Source organism: Vitis vinifera, chromosome 3 (assembly GCF_030704535.1).
Source record: "Vitis vinifera cultivar Pinot Noir 40024 chromosome 3, ASM3070453v1".
NCBI lineage: Eukaryota > Viridiplantae > Streptophyta > Magnoliopsida > Vitales > Vitaceae > Vitis > Vitis vinifera.
In genome coordinates this window covers 8,974,781-8,993,567 of record NC_081807.1, presented here as the reverse complement: position 1 = coordinate 8,993,567, position 18,787 = coordinate 8,974,781, and the positions used below count along the sequence as shown (strand labels likewise).

General features: G+C 31.9%; 2 protein-coding genes across 2 annotated transcripts; both read left to right on the top strand.

Moving 5' to 3' along the window:
• The first annotated feature begins 940 nt into the window (after positions 1–940).
• LOC100251550 (basic form of pathogenesis-related protein 1-like) lies at positions 941–1,460 on the top strand. Its single transcript, XM_002270092.4, has one exon. The coding sequence runs from the start codon at positions 941–943 to the stop codon at positions 1,442–1,444; it is 504 nt and encodes a 167-aa protein (XP_002270128.1). The 3' UTR covers positions 1,445–1,460.
• A 16,220-nt stretch (positions 1,461–17,680) lies between these two features.
• On the top strand, positions 17,681–18,571 carry LOC100253281 (pathogenesis-related leaf protein 6). The gene is made up of 2 exons (XM_059735963.1): positions 17,681–18,324; positions 18,480–18,571. Exon 1 carries the CDS (start codon positions 17,773–17,775, stop codon positions 18,301–18,303), a length of 531 nt encoding a protein of 176 aa, XP_059591946.1. The 5' UTR covers positions 17,681–17,772; the 3' UTR covers positions 18,304–18,324; positions 18,480–18,571.
• Positions 18,572–18,787: the final 216 nt, after the last annotated feature.

The window sequence follows — 18,787 nt, the reverse complement described above, 5'->3', positions numbered from 1 at the left end:
TTTAATTTTCTTCTCTCTCAAATTTCCCATGAACAACCAAGAAAAAATTTTGCAATTTTTTTGACCTTTTTCAATCGCATTAAGTAGTTACAAACCATCACGATTGGATTCAGCTTAAGGTTTTGTTTGGTTTGTAGTAAGAAAAATATAAAAATAAAATAAGGTGAAAAATAGGAAGAAAAAAAAAAGAAAAAAAAATTGAAGTTAATAAATTAATTTTGTATATTTCTTCAAACTCATTTCACTTATTTTTTTTATTTTATATAAAAATTAAATAATTTGAAAATAAATAAGTTTAACCATTTTTTATTTATTTTTTATTTTTTACAAACAAATGATGAGAAAATTATTTTTATTTTTTATTTTTTATTTTTAGTTATTTCAAGGATACAAGAATAATAAACATTTTTTTCTTCCCTTAGGAAACAAACATAATGTAACTATTAATTATAGCTGAAAATTTATTTTGTGGTTGATGTTGCCAGTTCTCTTACATCAACAATCAAAGCAAAATATTTATGCATTAATTCGGGTATGAGAACTTCACAAATTGAAGAGCTCCTCAAAATTCATCAACCACAGTATTAAAAAAATAAAATAAAATCGTGCCTAAGGAATAAAATAGATGTAAAGATGACTATCATCCCTTCTTAACATGCTGTAGTCATCTTCAAGAGAATTAATATCAATCCTTATCTCCTACTCGTGTAAATTCCCCCCCACCCCACCTTTTTTTTTTTTTTTTTTCTATTAAGTTAATATTTTATAATTGCACTACAATTAATTGCTGAGCACTTTTTATTGATTTCTTTGGATTATCTATCATAATGATTAATAGTTATATCAAGAAAGAACACCTTGCACCATTAAATTCTCTGCAACAAGTCAATACTCTTAACCATCAAAGGCTCTTGTCCTCCATCATAGAATCCAAGCCAAAATGGGCAAGACATCACTGGCCCTTCTATGCCTCCTTGGCTTAGCCCTAGCGCATCTCTCCCATGCCCAAAACACCCCACAAGACTACCTTACCGCCCACAACGCCGCGCGGGCAGAGGTTGGAGTCCAGCCCATGACATGGGACAAAAAGTTAGCTAACTACGCATCGCAATATGTTAGTGAGAAGCTGATTGGTGACTGCAATCTTGAACACTCAGGAGGGCCTTATGGTGAGAACCTGGCTGCAAGGGGTGCTACTGACTTTGATGGCGCTGATGCAGTGAAGATGTGGGTGTCTGAGAAGCCTTATTATAACTACGACTCTAACTCATGCGTTGGAGGAGAGTGTGGACACTACACTCAGGTTGTGTGGAACACTTCAGTGAATGTGGGGTGTGCAAGAGTGTTGTGCAAGAATGGGGAATGGTGGATTGTTAGCTGCAACTACGACCCACCAGGCAACTATTTTGGAGAACGTCCTTATATTAAGAAAGGTTCTACATGAACTTTGATTAAAGACTTGTTGGAGTGGTCCCTAATAAAATCACTTCTGTATTAGAAGATTATAATGAAATAAAGTGAAATGTTTATGCTTTTATACGGTAGATCATTTTGTTTGAGTTGTGTAACAAGCCCCACCCAAGCAACCACAAGTTTTTACTTCATATCTTTTGTCCACCTATGGAGAAAATGTACCATGTCTTCGTATTTCTATTGAAACTTACACGTGCAAAGTGACAATTGCAATATGAAATTTTATTTTTCTAAAATTTCTTTTGGTACATACGAGGAAAAAAATTAATGTCCATAATCACAGTGAATACCAACCTAAGATCTCGGTGGATTTGTAAATTAAGTATTAATATAAATACTTTTTTTCTTGTTTGGGCTCAGCCACAAGAGTTTTGTTTTAAGCAATAATGAAAGTTTCCTAAAATATCTGAAAAATTCGGTGAAATTTGTTGAATTTTTTTCTAATAATTTCGGATTTGTTGGGATTTTCGAGAGATATTTGGAGGGAAGCTAATTTCCTTCCATACATATGGAGGGTTTACTTGGGTGGAGGGTAGTATTTAAAACATGCGCAAAAGTTAATACTTTAATGCATGAAAATGACTTTTTTGAGTTTTAAATTCATCCATATTTTATACATAATATATGTTTATATAATTAGTAAAGGATAAAAATGTTTTATTTTTCTTCACACCTATTAAACCAAGCCTTGACCCTAGTTAGGAGGGGTTGAGTTCAGTTCTTTCGCTATGCATTCATTGTTTTGTTTTCTAGTTAATTGATTGAGTTTTTTTTTTTAACATGAATTAAGTTGGAGTTCACCTTACCTTGTTTTGGTAATTGTCCAAAAACTTAATCCAAACCTAAATTAATATTTATAATTCATATTATTATGTAATTTATAATATAAATTAAGTTTAAATTGGCCTCAAGCTAAAGTTTTGATGATTTTTAGGAAATTTAATTCAAACCCAATTTAATTAATTTAATTTATATATTTCTAAAACAATTTTAAGAAAAATGGCTTCATATTATAATTGTTATACTATGTACTATTTCATTTTGTCCAAAAGAGACTATTAATATTTTAAAAATATCATCACATTTATTATTTAGATCCTCTTACAAATCTATAAAAATTGAAGTAAGAGAAACGGTTATAGATGGTTTGAATTCAATCTAATGTCACTTAATTCAAATTTGATCTTTACAAAAAATAAGGCAGTATGAAGCTTAAATAAAGCATTTTAAGAAGTATTTTTAGTTTTTAAATTTTGTTTTTCAAGTGTTAAAAATGCTAGAAACTGTATTTAAAATCAACACATTCTAAAACTCGAGCAGAATGAGTTTTATTTGAATGCATACCCATTAATAGAAAACCCAACACAACCCAACCAATTGCTGGTTGATATTTGTAAAAGGGTCTTAATTGATCCGAGCACAATCCTTTATGGGTAAGAAAAAAAGTCTCATTTCTATGTGAACTATTACAATGGAGTAACTTACAAGTAAAATCGAAACCATTAACAATAATGAAGTACTATATTCTCCTAATGAAACTAATCTAACACCTCATAATTTAAACCTTAATCATAGTAGAAAGGGTGCCTACATTACAAAAACTCTAACTAGAGTGTTTTGATAATGTGTTCCGTAATAAAAAGTAATTATTTTTGGAAGAAATTGACAGGTTAGGTTTATTTTGTCATGAAAAGTTTTTCAAGCCCATATTTAGACTCTTTTTTTTAAGCTAAAATATAAGGTGCAAGTAGGGTTCTTTTGTGGATGCCCAAAAAATTGAGAAGTGTCAGATGATATGGAAAAAAATGGAGAAAACAATAAGGGTTGTTTTTCTAGGATTATTCTAGGGTTGTGAATGTGAGAGTTCCTTTATCAATCTTTTTGGGAAAGTTTCATTGCTAAATCTCTTCACTCTTTTTTATTGAAGTGAAAGAAATTTTTTCGGTGGGGTCATATGTGTTAACTATTCCTATTTTATTGAGTTATTTTTTATTAATCAAACCATACAAATAAGTAGAAAATAAATGAAAAACACTAGAGTTTTAATGTGATTCAACGATCAATGTGATCCTACATTTATAAAATGTATCAACACTCAAAAAATCCACTAATTAAATAAAAAAGAAAAATTACAATGATAAAACTTCCACACACCTTTCAATTGTAATCACATTGTCTAAAAAATCTCTAAATCATAATAAGGTTAAATATACAATAAAGATAAACTCGTCATTCATCACATAAAAAAAATTTGTCTAGGAGGTGTTGTCTCTTTCAACCTCAGTGAGCTGACAGGGCAGTTTAATCTCTACAAACTTAGTGAGGATTCTATAAAAAGAATAACAAAAATTGATTCAAACTTCACAATCCAATATTCTTTATCTATTATTTACCCCTTATAAAAATATTTCTCAAGCATCCATTCAAAAATCATTTCAAGGAATTGTCAAATCTTTAAAGCTTATTTGGCAATGATTTTAGAAAGCGTTTCTAATATTTTTAACACTTGAAAAATGTTATCATCCAAGTATTAGAAAAACTAGAAACGTTTTATAAAATAAGTACCAAACACACTCTTAATTATTGCAATACAAACATTTTTAAACCTTAAAAGTCTCATCTAATTTTACTAAAATTACTCCTACACAAACTCTTTATTGAACAGTGAAATACCTTTTTATTTTTGACATATGGAAAAAAAAAAGACAAAAAAAGACAAAATTGACTACTGTTTAACCCCAAAATTTCAAAGTTATAACTTATAAGCTACTCCCAAGCTGACACAATAGATTGAAGAGATTAGAAACTAAAACTAAACAATTTTTCTAAGATGTCCAATCAAGCGGAGTCACAAATTAGAAAACTACTCCACACCATGCGAGCTCTGAAAATTCTTTAGCAAAATCCTTAGTCCAATGATATTATTCCTACAGCATTAATCTCCGATCAAGTGAATTTTCCATCACAAGCTTATGTTTGTCCCGTGATTGACGCCTACCACCAGTGACCATAATGTCATTTTTCCTTATATGTAGGTCAAACTTCATCTAGATTCATCCAAGAAATTCATCATTTTGACTTTTCCAAGCATTATAATTGGATACGTAATTCCCAAGTTGGGCTCTCTCAAGACTTCTACATAACCATTTGATCAATTTGTTTTGTATTTTTCTTAAAGTCTACCAAGACCCAATTAATTTGCCAGTTTGTTGCCAGATTGTTGCCAGTTTGTTCAGAGATGCCCAGAATGTCAGATGCATGGGGATCTTATTCATGTACCACCCTCAGAGTTGCATGCTTTGACATCACCATGGTCATTCTCAGTATGGGGTATTGATATCATTGGAAAGATCTCGCCAAAATCTTCCAATGGCCATGAGTTCATCTTAGTAGCCATTGATTATTTTACCAAGTGGGTGGAGGCTACATCATATGCGAAGTTGACATCTACTAGAGTTGCCAGTTTCATCAGGTCACACATCATTTGTCGCTACGGAGTTCCACACGAGTTGATTTTAGATAGGGGTGCACACTTTAGAGCTGAAGTCGAAACTTTGTTACAGAAGTATGGCATCCAACACCACAGATCGTCTGCATACAGGCCACAAACTAATGGAGCTGTAGAGGCTGCAAATAAGAACATTAAGAGAATTCTGAGAAAGATGGTCGAGACTTCTCAAGATTGGTCAGAGAAGCTTCCTTTTGCCTTATGGGCATATCGTACTTCTTTTCGCACTCCTACAGAAGCTACACCTTACTCCTTGGTGTATGGTATGGAGGCTGTTTTGCCAATCGAGACAGAAATGGGTTCTTTAAGAGTGGCTCTCGAGCAGCAGATTTCAGAGACAGAGTGGGCCCAGGCTCGATTTGATCAGCTTAACCTTTTAGATGAGAGGAGATTGAGAGCAGCGGATCATGTTCAGGCCTATCAAAGAAAAATGGCTCATGCCTTCAGGAAAAGGGTCAAGCCTAGACCATTATATAAGGGGGATTTGGTTTTGAGGATGCTCAGAGGTTTGATTGGAGACCCTAGGAGGAAGTTCAAACCTAATTGGAGTGGACCTTACGTTATTCGAGAGCTGACTCCAGAAGGGGCTGCATGGTTGACTGACTTAGATGGAAACCAATTTTTGGAACCAACCAATGTGGATCAACTGAAGAAGTATTACGTTTAAGATCATGGTCAAAGGATGGGTGGCCATCATTTCGATTAGCCTTATACCTTATCGTGCCCATTTCACATACATCCCGTTGCTAGCCCCTTGAGCCCCATGAGTACATTAAAGCCTTTCATTCTTATAGCTCTGCTTACCTTTCATCACCTGGGTAGGGGCCCTTGGTTGTGTATGAATGTTTTACTTGGTTAGTCTCGTGAGTTTCAACTCTTTGATCTATTTTCATTTTTCTTGCCATCATCCTTTACTATTCCACTTCTATTATGTTTCATTATTGTTCATTTTTCATCTACTTACGTGTTTTGTCTTTCCTTGCTTCGTCTCATTCTCTTTATTTCTCTAGTTGATGACTTTTCACATTTTTTGGTGCATCAAGTTAGTCATGTCACACCCTTCATTCCATCTGTTGACTTTGATCTAGATACCTTAGCTTGAGAGATGACCTTAGGGTTGGGGCTTTATATACATGTCAGTGATTGGAGTCGACATACTTTTGGGGGTTTGTGTATGATTCATATTTTCATTGGGGATTGAAGAGAGTTTATTCATTTCTATTCTTTGCTCAGTGGGGTTTCAGTTTATTGATACTAGTGTTCACAAAAAGCAAAAAAAAAAAAAAAAAAAACCAAAAAAAAAAAAAAAAAAAGTTGTGACAATAAGTTTGTTTATGGTAGCATATTCCACTGGGCATTCATTGATGTTTGAGGGTTGTTCATTGAGTTATCTATCATTGAGCTCGTATGTGAGCCTATCTGAGAGCATCATGTTCCTTGTGTTACTCATGTTTTCTAAGTAACAATAGTTTGATGAGAGTTTTGTGAGATCCTTCGCTTCATGGATCAGGGTTGGTATACATTGGGTGTGAGGATTGGGTAACCCATCACTAGGATCTCCAGATCACTGTCTTCACTTCCATTCCATCTTTGGTGATATGATTTTCCTTGGCTGCACTAATTTGAGTTAGTCATCATCCTTGTATCTTCTCGCTTCTCTCATTCATTTTCGATCATCTCTTTTCGTGGTGATTATTCCATATTTATTCTTTTCTTACATTGATACATGTCTTTGTTTTGTTAGCCTCTTCATAGCCATTACATATCGCATTGAAGACCTGACCAATTCCTTTTCTCTTATAGTTCGTCCTTGACACTTCCATTGTTTGTTATCGAGTTAGTTGGCTCACGAGATTACCTTACACATCACATCTTACACATAAGGGTATTGGGTTTGATCATTGGATACTTGAGCTTAGTTTCCTTTCATTTCTTTTACCCTATAACCTAAGCCTACATTACGGTCCGTGTCGTAAGACCACCCTGAGGCCATGAGATTAAACGTTATCTTTGACAGTCTCCAGTTGGGCAGGTCTTAACAATTGGTTGAAATATGGGTGTTGCTATGCTTTCCCTTATGGAAGATGCTTCAAGTGACATTTGGTTCCTCTTATGCTTAGTCTGATGATGTTTGGCAGAACCTGAGTATGAAGATAGTGTTTAACTGGTGATATCAGTCTTGTTTCTTTGACACACCAGATGCCTGTACTGGGGCATATTACCCTTATCATGGGATTTTTCTAGTTGTGATTGGTTTGTATGACTCCCACATCCAGGATTTGTAGAGATTGCTTAACTGGTAATGATAGACCCTTGTCATACGTTACGCATCTACTCTGGTACACCTTGGCCCAGTACCTTGGGTTATCATCATATGAGCGTGTTATTTTTCTCTTGGGATGCTAAGATTTGTTTGAATGTTGGGTGCATAAAGGGGATAATCAATGTTGTTCGATTATCTTGAGACTTGATCATCAGATGCCATACTGGGGCATATCCCTCTCTTGCTGAGGTGAACTGATTGGAGTAGTAATGCATGGGTGGATGGTTTGCATTAATTACTTACTTCACGTGAGGATCATCTGTTACACTGGAGCATATTTCTTGTTTTGATGAGATTGATGGCTTTGTGCCTTGTATTTATGATTCTCTACTCTACATGGGAGATTGATGTCTCTATGATCAGTTTTTGATTTCGTAGCCAGTTTATCTCCTTATATGAGCACATTCTTCAGTTTTATAATTTGTGATATTGTGATTGGCTACATACGACATTGCTTGAGACTGAGATGGACCCCATCAGATTTCACCCAGAAAGTATCAATGGACTCCCTTGTCAAGAGTTTATGAGACGATTTCTTTTCGCCATAGTCGTTCTTTTGTAAATTTGTGATGCGCATTTGTTGAGCTTTATCTGTGAGATCAGTTGACAAGGAATTTATTTGAAATATGAAGAAATTTATGTTTATACTTCTCGAGACCTTTGTCATGAGGTGTTGTTTTTTTCTCATTACGATGTTTGCAGCCGCTTGTTTCATTGGACATTTTACCAGCTTGATACAACCGTAATACTGGGGCATACCCCCTTCTTTGAAAATATCAAGCTTAGGTTAGAATCTGTTATTACCTAGTTTAGTTTTAGGTCGTCATACTGGGGCATATCCCCTTAGTAGAAGTTATCCAATTTTCATCACCATTTTCATAGGTGTTCAGAGCCACCATTTTCATAAGCGTTCAGAGCCATCACCATTTTCATAGGCGTTCAGAGCCATCACTTTCATAAGCGTTCAGAGTCATCACCATTTTCATAGGCGTTTAGAGCCACCATTTTCATAGGCATTCAGGGCCATCACTTTCATAGGCGTTCAGAGCCACCATTTTCATAGGCGTTCAGAGCCACCATTTTCATAGGCGTTCAGAGCCACCATTTTCATAGGCGTTCAGAGCCATCACCATTTTCATAGGCGTTCAGAGCCATCACCATTTTCATAGGCGTTCAGAGCCACCATTTTCATAGGCGTTCAGAGCCATCACTTTCATGGGCATTCAGAGCCACCATTTTCATAGGCGTTCAGAGCCACCACCACTTTCATAGGCATTCAGAGCCACCATTTTCATAGGCGTTCAAAGCCACCATCTTTTTTCATAGGCGTTCAGAGCCACCATTTTCATAGGCGTTCAGAGCCATCACTTTCATAGGCGTTCAGAGTCACTTTCTATAAACCTCTTATTCAGGGTATTTCTTTCCTTGCATATGGTTTATCTTGGGATTTATTGCATCATGTGCTAGGACAAAATTTCTGGTCTTTCTTAGTTCTTCGGTATAGTTCATTTCGTTCCACTCATTACTTGTGTTTCCCCTCATATTCCTTACACTCATGATCTCTACCGAAGAGAGGCATATTTGTAGACCCTCTATTTTGTCCTACTAGCACATGTTTTATTATGTGTCCATTTGATACTTTACGATAATTCTCTGATGACCCATTGGGCAGCTAATTCACCTTGACACTTTCCACTTAGGTTACCTGGGTCACTTAGATGTTTTCTTTAGGCTTAATTCTTTAAGACTAATTTCTTGATTGATTTATTTTTAAGATTAGGCGAGTATTTGGCTTGATTTTTATTTTTTATATTTTTTTGATTGCTTGAGATGAATTTTCAATTATTTTGATTGTGTCAATTTGATATCTTGTCTATTTCTATTTCTATTTTTATTTTTTATTTTTATCTGTGTTATAGTTTAATGTTTAGATTATTGTTACGTGCATTGGGCACTTATTTATTTTTCTTGCTTTATTCACTTATCCATCTACTTATTTATTCTCAAAAAAAAAAAAATTTGCAAGTGATTGGGGATCTTATATTATTATTATTATTATTACTAGTATTATTAGTATTATTATTGTTATTATTAATATTATTATTATTGTTAGTATCATTATCATAATTATTATATTTAGTATTCATTTATTATATGTTCTTTTTATCATTATGTTATTCATCTTATTTTAGCTTCATTTTTTTTATATTTATTTATCTTTATTTTTATTTTCTTATTTTATTAACTAAAAAAAGAGAAATAATAATAATAATAATAATAAGCAAATGGAAAGGTATGGGAGTTGGGTAGCCACATAAAAAAAATAAAATAAAATGGTGGAGTAGGGTTTGAAAAGAAAATGGAAGGGTCAGCAGGCTGCATGGAATGAAGAGGAGCTTGGAAAAAGGTTAAGGGGAGTTTCGAAGAGTTTGGCACGGGAAAATGCAGAGAAGGGAAGTCTTGAAGAAGAAGAAAAGGATCGGCTAGAAAATGAGGCTCTCGAAGGGTTTTTCTGGGCATTAGGAAGCAAAAGGGAGTTGGGGGGGGGGAGGGAGGGGGGAATTTCTACTGGGTTTGGGTGACAGCACCAAGAGCTAGAAGAGGCATATCAGTGCTTGAGGAAAGTTTTACAGGTATGGTTAGCGAGCCTCTCATTTTCTATTGTTTATATTTTCTTCTCTGTTGATCTATGGATATTATTTGATGCTCTGGTATAGATTCTGGATGCCTCATTTCATTTTGTTGATCATTAGTTAGTTACAAACTTGTTACTGTGTTACTCCTCTTTTCTTTTTAAGTGAAATTTGAAAAAAAAAAAATATGAAAGAAGACTCATATTTGTTGTTGGTGCTTGAAAGTCATGACTATGATTCTTCTATTAAGCTCACTTAAATCTTTCCACCTGCACTTTAAGCACATAGACAATCCGTGAAATGGTACTTGGCTTGAAGGGTTTGGTTTGTTTTGTTTTATTAACTGTATCCTCGTTCCTCTCTCTGTTTCTGGGAGATATGTTTGGGTTTGAGGTGAAGGGGGAAACCCAAAACTTCCTAGGCACGAAGAGGTGATACATGGCCTCTGTTATGTTGCTAGCAATAGTTTGGATGAAGCTTCAAAACATGAAGCAATGGGCAACGATTGGTGGAAACTGGAAACTGCCCGATTGCTAAGACACACCGGGCTGTGAGCCATTTCATCCCAACTGTTCCCGAGGCGCTTCAACCCACTCCTAGCATGAAATTCAGGTGCCCGAACAGCACTAACACGGATTTCTGCCTGCAAAATGCGTGTTATTGGTGTATTAAGCATGGCGGCAAGGGTTCCTTTAGGAATACAGGAGGAACATGTAAGGGCTGCAAGGTGTTTTTTTTTATATATACACGAGCAGCACGCACCATAGTAATTCCTCCTACACACACAGGTTGTTGCATATTGAAAGCACAGACGGCACTTTTAGACACACCGAATACCATCAAATTTTGAGACGTGTGGCTGCATGCATGAGTTAGTGCTTTGATGTTTTAGGTTTTTAAATTTTGAATAAATCAAAGGAATCTAGATATGTGGTTGTGTGCATGAGTTAGCGCTTTGATGTTTTCTATTTTTTCTTAAATTGATAAATCAAGGAGAATACAATATATGGCCGGCCATGAGATGTTTCAAGTATGTTAGTGGTTTGTTTCATTTAATTAAAAATCAAAGTGGAAGTGGTCGGTCATGGTGTTTTGGTTTGTATTGTTTTAAATTTAAAATGAAACAAATGAAAACTAATATCCATGTAGCTTTATAATATTCGTGAAATGTTGTTTGTTTATTTTTAGTTTATTTTATTTTATTTCAATATTATTATTATTATTATTAGTATTTTTTTCCATTTTCATAAAATCATTTGTTGTTAATATTTAAATATATACGTTATTTATATTGCTCCTTAAATTTTTATTCTTATTTTTGATCGATCCGGGTTAATTTGCATTGTCATTAAAATTATTAGTATTATTTTTGGTTGATCCATATTAATTCATTTTTGTTCCTTAAACTATTAGTTTTTTTAGTCTTGATTGATCCATAACTATCACAACATACATCATAGAATTGACTTTAAAAAAAAAAAAAAAAAAAAAATCATACTATCACTTTTGTTGGAGAGTAGCCCACGCGTCTTTGAGAAAGGTAAATTAATTCTTCCTGTTTGAATTTTGATTCATGACTATTCAATGCCATTCATAATTATCTCAGAATTTTATATATATTTAGGTACTCATTCCCAATGTTAATGTATTCATGTTTTTAATTTGTTAAAGTTAGTTTTGTGTTATTCCCATTCGGCCTATGCATTTTAAAATTTTATTTTATTGTAAATTCATATTTAGCTTAGATGTTAATTTTTAATTTTTCTTAACTAACTAAATTAATTATTAGTGATTTATCATTCTTGCTTGAAAATTATGATTTATGTTTAATGTAGTTACAATTTATTTTCTTAGTTCGACAAATTAGATTTATTTTATTTATTTACTTATTATTAGTATTATTATTATTTCCAAGTATTGGTTTGGGCAATTTTGTTGATAATGGAAAAGTTAGAATTTTTTAGAGTTTGGATAATTTGTGATAATGGTTAAAAATTTAGAATTTTGATTGGCACTATTTTGGTTCTCAATTAGGAAATTCATAATTTCTTTTAGTTTAATTTTAATTTATCTTTTAGTTTAGATGTTATTAAAATTTAGTTTATTAGTTCAATTGATTCCATGTCACATCTTTTCATATCTAAAGGTTGTTAAATTTAATTCATGATTCATTCTTTTAGTTTATTAATTTTAGTATTTAAGTTGGCTAATTTATTCCATTTCGCGTTGATATATTCATGTTTTAAAATAAATAAAGAAAAAGAATTATTTTAGTTTTGATTGATCCTGCTTTAGTTGATATTCTTTAGAGTTTTAATTAATTCGATTGGTTTCATATTGTTTAGTTTATGTTAAGATTTTTTAATTCCATTTTTCTATTAATTCTATGCTTTCAAATTGTATGCTATTAGTTTAATCTATTCGATGTTGTCATTTTGTGCTTAAAAAAATAGTTCCTTTTAGTTTTTGATTAATTTTATTCATGTGTTTGTTTTTTTATTATTCATTTGTTTAGTTAGTCGATTAAATTTATGACTCCAAATCGTCAATATTAGTTGATACGTATCGTTTGTACTATTTTAAAGGTCACATAATATTTAGTGCTTGATTAAGTTTATCTTAAGATTAAATGTTGTTAAAGTTTCAGTGCTTGTAAGATCTAAGGTTTCGGTTTATCACTTTGGTCATCCTTTGTCAAATTCAATTTTCGGAGGCTATTGGAAAATAGTGAAGATTGGCCCCCATTCCCACCGACTACGTACCATCTGTTTATTTATTATTTTTATTTTTATTCTCATACATAAAAAAATATATATAATTTTCAAAACTTTGATCTTCACGTTTCGATTTTCAAAAATTCCAATTTTCCAAAAATTTCTATTTTCGAAATAATTTTCCAAAATTTCATTTTTTTAGTTTAATTTTCCGAAATTCCATTCTCGAAGTCCCAATTTTCCAAATTTATAACTTTTAAAATTTAATTTTCCGAAATTTCATTTTTCAAAAATAATCCTTCCAAATTTTCAATTTTTTAATTTAATTTTTCAAAATTCCAGTCTCAAAATTCCCATTTTCCAAAATTCCAAAATTATTTATTTTTATTATTTTTTTTGTTATTATTTATTTTTTTATTTTTATTTTTATTTTGAAATACCATTCTCAAAGAGATTTCCAAAATTTTCAAACTCATTTTTTTATAAAATAAAATTCCACGCTTCCGAAATTTCAAATTTAATTTTCAAAATTCCTCTTTTCAAATTTTTTTTTTATATAAAAATGAATAATTTTTCATAATTCCAAAATGATGGAGTTTATGAGAATTAGTTCATAGCAAAATTAATTGGGCTTTGGTGGGGGCCCGACATTCATAACATTTTTTTCAAAAAATAATTCAAGTAAGTTGTGCTCTCCATTTTGTTTGATTTTGATTTGGTTTTGTATGAGATTTTTTTACACTTGTCATTGTACACTAACCTTATTTTCATAACAGTACACTCTCACTCTCACTTCGTTTATCATTTCGTCATCATGACTTATTTTTTGAACTATGATCATTTTGGTATCTATTGATCTTCTAGTTAATTGCCATGTCTGGTTCACCTTATTTAGTAGAGACCCATTTTTTAGGGGCTTAGAAGGGTGCTATGGTTTTTACCGTACCTTCCCAATAAGTAACCTGATCCCCGAACCCAGACTCGGGTTTTTCGTAGACAGCTTTTCCAAAAAAAAAATCAGGAGTCCATTTAGGGGTTTTATTCTTACTTGTTTTCCCCTTTAAAAATAAATAAAAGTAAGTGGCGACTCCAAGTCTTTTCTAAAAATCATATTTTTCACCCAAATAAACGAAAAGTGAGTCTCGCCGATCGAGTGGGAACGCATCATTAAAAATGCGGGGTCCACAATATTAACCTTGATATAATTAGAAGTGGCTCCTTCACTTTTTATATGTTGATTAAAAAAAATTGAAAAATAATGTCTTTTAATAAATTATTATCAAAAAGTAAAAGAAATAACTCGAAAGAGTTTAATTAGAATTAAATTCCTTTTATAAAAGGATAATATGGTAGAGTTTAAAAACTAAAGTCAATCTTATTCAAATTCTTCTCTTTTGTTTTTTTAATCTTTATAAAATAATTTATTCTCATTATTTTATCCAAATATAAAATTCATCATTTCAACTAGAAAGAAGTGAATTAAATAGTAAATAAAACATATAAAATTCAATGTTTCAAATAGAAAGAATCGAATTAAATAGTAAATAGCATAGAGAATATATAAATAGTATATCTTTATTTTAAGGATACTTAAAACATCAAATAGACATTTTCTTTTCACTCTCTTCACTTTATCAATAATTAAGAGTGTGTTTTTGGTAGGGATTTTAGGAAGTGTTTTTAGTTTTTTGAACATTTGAAAATTTTGATCTTTCAAGCATTAAAAATATTAGAAACGTTTCGTAAAATCACTATCAAACACACTCTAAAAGAATTATAGTGTCTACAAAGAATAAAAAGGAAGCACAATTTAAGTAAATCTTAAAAACTATAAATTGTAAATTCTTAAAAATAAAGAGATTTCATATAATGATGCAATTGTGCTAGAATTTTTTAGCATTGTGAAATTCGAATGAAAAATCCATACTTATATTCACAATAAGAATAATTCAAGTTACAAACATCAATGATCATATTTAATACTTCTCAATCAGGAACAAAAAATTGACAGAGATTTTGGCTAGTACAAAACAAAAATATATTAATATCATTATTTTCATAATTTTTAATCATGAATAATAATTACATAACTTTTGACCATATATAATTTTAATTTGTACAAAAAAAGTATTAATATTATTGTTAGCACAATGGCTCTCCTAATCAAGTTTTGATGATAACAAATTATGGTTAAGTTACTAATTGGTTTGAATTATTAAGAATCTAAGGTATTAATTTGGAAATTCATCAAATGACCTAAGGGATGCAAGATCAAGATGTTTGAAAGACCTTTAATCATAGGAAACAAATGTAAGATGAATGTATGGATGCACTTAAGTTTTACATATCATTTCATGAATCTTTCAAAAAATTGATTTATTATTTAAAGTTACAGTTTCATTAAAACTCAAGTTTTATCAAATGAACCTTAGGCAAATTACTTCAAAATTGGCATACTAGTTTAAGACCTTGCTTAAGTGTTAGAAGAGAAAAGACTAGAAAAATATAGGTTTTCAGGCCAAAAATGGTGAACCGGTCGAGGCATTGGCCAACCGGTTCAATCGGCCAAGGTAACGGTCGACCGGTTCCCTCTTCCTAGTCGAGGTCCAGTCGAGGAGTGCAGAAAGCACTCTCTTTCTTCTATTAGCCACCCCTTTCCAATCGAGGTATTTGCCTTCTCGGTCGACCTTCGGTCGAAGCAACGGTAACCTGCCAAAGCATTTAATGCTCCAACGGCTAGTGAATTGGTTGACCCCTAGCTCAATCGATTGAGGTTGCTTTTTTTATTTTCTTGGCTCCCGAGGTTAGAAACCTATAAATAAAGAGCTCCACTTCATTTATGAGCAAGATAACACCTTCATTTATTTATCTACCCACTTGTTCTTGCCTTAAAAGTTCTTATTTCTTTCTTGGCGCATTAAATCTTCACTTGCATATCTTTTAGTGCACCTTTGTGATTCATCCTAGCCTTAAGTTGTATTTCAGTTATTGTTGAGATAGGTTGAGAGATTCATTCTTGTAAATTGAGTGTTAAAGCCTTCAAGTGAGTTGAAACTTGAAGAGGTTGTGTAAGAGCCCATTAGAGCCGGAATCCAAGTGTAAAGGTGATTAGAAACTTGGTTGAAGCTTCAAGTTAGTGGAACCCTCACTCAGTTAGGAGCTTGAGGAGACTGGACGTAGGCAAGGAAGTGTCGAACCACTATAAAATCTGACTTTGATCTCTTTAACTCTATCTCTTTTTATTTGCTTCTCTTGTGTTTAAATTTGTTGTGTTTAAAAAAAAAATATTTAAAACCCAATTCACCCCCCTCTTGGGTGTTTTTCTCATTTAAGATTAACCTTTATTTTCTCAATTATTATTTATATAACTTTTGGTTATGAATAATAATTATGTAGTTTCTACCTATATGAGTTTTGACATCTATTAATTTACTATCCCTTTTTTCTTTTATATAACTTTAGGCTATGAATAATGAAAAATTGAATTATATTCTAATAATATAAAAAATGACAATTATAACTATTATAAAAAATAAAATAAATTTTAAAAAAATTCTTAAAATTCAAAAAAATGAAAAATCTAAAGGGTCTCATATTCTTCGTCCCTTCCCCAATGTTTTAGTATTTTTCGTTTTAAATTTGTGTAATTAGTATGAATACACAATATAATTGTTATTTCAAGTGGAAAAAATTCTTAAAATTAGAAAATTGAAAATTTTGGAGCCTCATATTCTTCATACCCTCCCTAATTTTGAAGCATTTTGAGTTTTAAAATTTCTATGTATAATTTCCATAAATTTAAAGTGTAATTGGTATGAATATACAATATCATTACTATTTCAAGTGGAAAAAAAATCTTAAAATTCAAAAAAGTGAAAATTTTGGAGGGTATGAAGAATGTGAATATTATTTTCCCACCTTCTTCATATCCTCCAAATTTACACTTGTTTTAATTTTAAGAATTTTTTTCTCTTAGTATTTATTCATACTAATTATACTTAAATTTGATCGAAATTATAAATAAAAAAATTTTAAAAGTAAAAAACTACCAAATTGGAGAGGGTATGAATACTACAAAAAAAAAAAAAAAAAAAATTAAAAGTAGAAAAATTACAAAATTGGAGAGGCACAAAAAATGGGAGGAATAAACACTATTATTCCTCACATTCTCTATACTTTTCCCCATATTCTTTGTACCTCCAAATTTTCCATTTGTTTTAATTTTAACCAATTTTTGTCCACTTCAAATAGTACTAGTAGTGCTTATTAATATTAATTATACTTACAATTGATAAAAATGACGAATAACACTTCTTTGTACCCTCCTACTTATCAAAAATCCTAATTGAAATTAGTATGAAAAAACAATTTAATTGGCATTTGAAGTTGAAAAAAAAAATTCTTAAAATTAAGTGAGGGTAAGAATTTTAATATTTTTTATTTTTATTTTTTCCTCATATTTTTTATGAATTCTAAGTGAAATTATACGAATTAACAATTTTATTAATATTTAAAGTAAAATAAAATAAATAAAAAAATCTATAGATTTTAAATAAATTTTGGAGGGCATTTGTAATTGGATAGTTGTATTTGCACTTTCCTATTATATTGAAACATTGTAAGATAGATCAAAATATAGTAATAACTTTTACTTAAATATAATAATTGATTGAAATTTACTTTCTAAGGTAATATTTGTTATAAATAGATAAAACAAATGTAGAATTAATAATTTAAAATTTTGAAATTGATGTTGACATGTGTGACAAAAATTGAGAGAGGGGAGATAGAGGGGGGCATATCTACTGGCAACCTTTTGCACCCTTCTTTTGCATTTTTTATTTTAATCCATTTTCCATTTGGATGGTCTTGATTGGAATCTTTTGATCCAACGGCCAGGAATTTTGGAGGTACGTACCCACTTCGTAGAATTTTCCTTTTCTCAACGTCCTTCACACGTAACAGCCCATGGGCCCAGTTTTGGTGGCCTAAAGATTGCTTGTAAGCTTTATTAATGATGCTTTTGACTGACCAAATTGCAAGTTCTTCACATTCCCTTCAAACCATATATGCTCATTTCTCAACTCTCACTTTGCATTACACGGATTAAGAAACTAAAAGATGGGGTTGTGTAAGATCTCATCTTCACTAGTTGTTGGTTTCATGGGGTTAGTCCTTGCTCACATCTCCTATGCCCAAAACTCTCCACAAGACTTCCTCGATGCTCACAATGTCGCGCGTGCAGAAGTTGGTGTTGGGCCTATGTCATGGGACAACACTGTGGCTGCCTACGCCCAAAATTATACTAACCAGAGGATTGGCGATTGCAATCTAGTGCATTCAGGTGGGCCTTACGGTGAGAACCTTGCCTGGGGCTCCCCTTCATTGACAGGCATCGATGCAGTGAACTTGTGGGTGGGGGAGAAGACTAATTATGACTACAACTCCAACTCCTGCGTTGGTGGGGAATGCAGGCACTATACTCAAGTTATTTGGCGCAACTCATTGCGTCTTGGGTGCGCTAGGGCTCAGTGCAACAGTGGCGGGTGGTTTGTCACTTGCAACTATGATCCTCCAGGCAACTACGTTGGACAACGTCCTTTTACGGAGAACTCTAACAGCAGTCATAGTTGTATAGTTGCTATTTACTGAGGAGAGTAATACGTTTACATGGTTAAAAACTTTCTCCCCTATTCGTGGACATCACAAGTAATATATTTATTTTTATGCACTTTTCTTTTTTCTTTCTTTCTTTTTTGAAGAAAAATATCTCATGCCAACTTTTGTTTTGTTCATACTATTTTAGATAAATTTTATTTATACCACAGAAGTGTTCATATTTATGTTGATTTAACATTGGTTTTTGATCATTCAGTTGTTTTTGCTGAGAAGGAATGTAGGGATTTTAACTTAGAAGAAATCACAATTTTCCAAATATTCAAAATAATTCCGTGTTTTAATTGACCAAAATGATCAATCATCTCTTTATTACAATCACATACCTTTCTTCCTCAGTTTCTCTCCTAAAAAAGATTTTAGTTAAAGAAAAATTATTTTAAAAATTAAAGTTCTGGTAATTGTTTTTTCAAATAATTTTAAAATATTATTTTTAAAAGTTGTTTTAAGATGTTTTGTA

What these genes read in the sequence shown, in the direction of transcription:
- LOC100253281 (XM_059735963.1), top strand. Translation starts at nt 17,773, where the DNA reads ATGGGGTTGTGTAAGATCTCATCTTCACTAGTTGTTGGTTTCATGGGG.
- LOC100251550 (XM_002270092.4), top strand. Translation starts at nt 941, where the DNA reads ATGGGCAAGACATCACTGGCCCTTCTATGCCTCCTTGGCTTAGCCCTA.